This window comes from Artibeus jamaicensis, unplaced genomic scaffold, assembly GCF_021234435.1.
Source record: "Artibeus jamaicensis isolate MK-2021 breed Jamaican fruit bat unplaced genomic scaffold, CSHL_Jam_final contig_69, whole genome shotgun sequence".
NCBI lineage: Eukaryota > Metazoa > Chordata > Mammalia > Chiroptera > Phyllostomidae > Artibeus > Artibeus jamaicensis.
Window position 1 is genome coordinate 134173 of NW_026521927.1, and position 2190 is coordinate 136362.

Sequence of the window (2190 nt, forward strand, 5' to 3'; positions counted from 1 at the left end):
GCAAGAGATCAACAATGACAACAAAAAATAACTTTAGATCTTTCTCTTAATGTATTTCATCTCTCACACTTCTGCCTCAGCTTTGCACATGCTGTTACTTTGGAATGTAATTTCTTACTTTGACTTCCTAACTTGTACATGTCCCTTAAGGCCGTCAATTCAGAGAAATCTTTCTTGACACTCTCTTCCCCCGCTACAGGACAATTTTTTTTGTTTCTATATCAACTTTTTTTTTACTATGAATAATACAATTTCCTGTATATATTTGTTGAGTACATAAGTAGCAACCTCCTTCATTTTATGTACACTTGATATTGTAAGGATAGAAGAGTAATGGTACATTTAAGAAAATATTGCCTCCAAGGCTAGACCCAGCTATTAACAAAAGGCATGGATCACACGATCTCGGATCTGTTTTGTCTTCACGCTGTAGATGATAGGGTTCATCAGGGGAGGGAATAAAAGATACACAAAGCCCATGATAACTTGGACCAAATGAGGTGCCTGCTTCCCAAAGCGGTGGATGATGGACAAACCAATCATAGGAGAGTAGAAGAGGAGCACAGCACAGATGTGGGAAACACAGGTGTTAAGAGCTTTGAATCTCTCCACCTTGGATGCAATGGACAGCACGGTACGCAAAATCAGGGCATAGGAGAAGAGAATGAGCAATGAGTCTATACCCACTGTGGAAACAATGACAAACATGCCATAGATGCTGTTGGCTTTGATATCTGCACAGGCCAATTTCATCACTTCTTGATGGAGACAATAGGAATGAGAGAGGACCAGCGAGCCACAGTAAGGGAATCTTCTGAGCATAAAAGGCAATGGGAAAATCAGTGCTACACTGCGGCCCAGGGAAGCTAGGCCAATTCTGCCAATGACTGTATTGGTGAGAATGGAAGCATAGCGCAAGGGGTGACAGATGGCCACAAAGCGGTCAAAGGCCATGGACAGTAGCACAGAGGACTCCAGGAAGGACAAACAATGAATAAAAAAGAGTTGGGCAAAACAAGCATCATGACCAATATCTCGTGCCCCAATCCAAAATATGCCCAGCACTGTAGGAAGTGTGCAAAGAGACAAACCCAGGTCAGTCAGAGCCAGCATAGACAGGAAGAGGTACATTGGTTCATGGAGTGAAGGCTCCGTTTTAATGATAAAAACAATTGTGCAGTTGCCCAGGATGGAAACCAGATATATGAAACATAATGGGATGGAGATCCAGATGTGCATGTGCTCCAGCCCAGGAATGCCACTCAGCAGGAAGGAGGAAGCCATGCCACTGTTGTTTTCCAGGGGTCCCAATGTCATTGTGTATGGAGGGAAGGGAGTGTTGAATTACCTTCAAATTCCTGAAAGAAATGAATTGAGAAAAAGCTAGCGATTGTGCCTGGAAAGAAAGTTTTTAAAAAAATTATTAGAACTGTACAGCTCCTCCAAAGATCATTTCTTTTTGGAACTTAGCTCCCTCATCACTTTTTAAAGAATTACTTTCTTTAAAATTTTTTTTTTTTTTTTGCTTTTTCACTCTAAGAGGTTTGAGCACCTTTACTATTCCTGTTGACCATACTTAACTTTGCCTACCCTTTATGAGAAGACTTTTAATTAATCTCTCCTCACATGTATCTTTTCTGCCAGGACCCTCACTAACATTTTAAACTTTCTTTTAACTTATCTTCCATTCTCTTCACTTACCTTACTTTCTTTGTTATTCCTTTCTTTTCCTTCCTTCCTTCCTTCCTTCCTTCCTTCCTTCCTTCCTTCCTTCCTTCCTTCCTTCCTTCTTTCTTTCTTTCTTTCTTTCTTTCTTTCTTTCTTTCTTTCTTTCTTTCTTTCTTTCTTTCTTTCTTTCTTTCTTTCTTTCCTCTTCCTTTTTCTTTCTCAACCACATGTAATAATTAACCTTACATACTGACAAATTCTTCACACATCCCTTTTCTGGTCTTCCTCCTATTGAAGTCTAGCTTAATCCAGATAAGAGCAAAAGTGCTACTCAGCTCACAGAATTCCAAAGAGAACTGGAGAGTATGTGAATGGCTGTCTGTAAAGTTATTCTTGATGACTGGAGTAAGAAATCAAAGCTCTGATTTTTACACCAGTCAGTAACTGGCTTTCCCTGGAAGTCTAGGGATCGACTGCCATGAATGTGTAAGAGGAAAGACCAAAGTCCCACCAATGATGGGC

The 2190-nt window shown here is 40.3% G+C and overlaps 1 protein-coding gene across 1 annotated transcript; it reads right to left on the reverse strand.

Annotated features, from left to right (window-relative positions):
• Nucleotides 1-378: 378 nt before the first annotated feature.
• On the reverse strand, nt 379-1317 carry LOC119055764 (olfactory receptor 51G2). Its single transcript, XM_037154037.2, has one exon. The coding sequence runs from the start codon at nt 1315-1317 to the stop codon at nt 379-381; it is 939 nt and encodes a 312-aa protein (XP_037009932.2).
• Nucleotides 1318-2190: the final 873 nt, after the last annotated feature.

Coding starts and splice junctions, on each gene's coding strand:
- LOC119055764 (XM_037154037.2), bottom strand. CDS start 1,317: ATGACATTGGGACCCCTGGAAAACAACAGTGGCATGGCTTCCTCCTTC.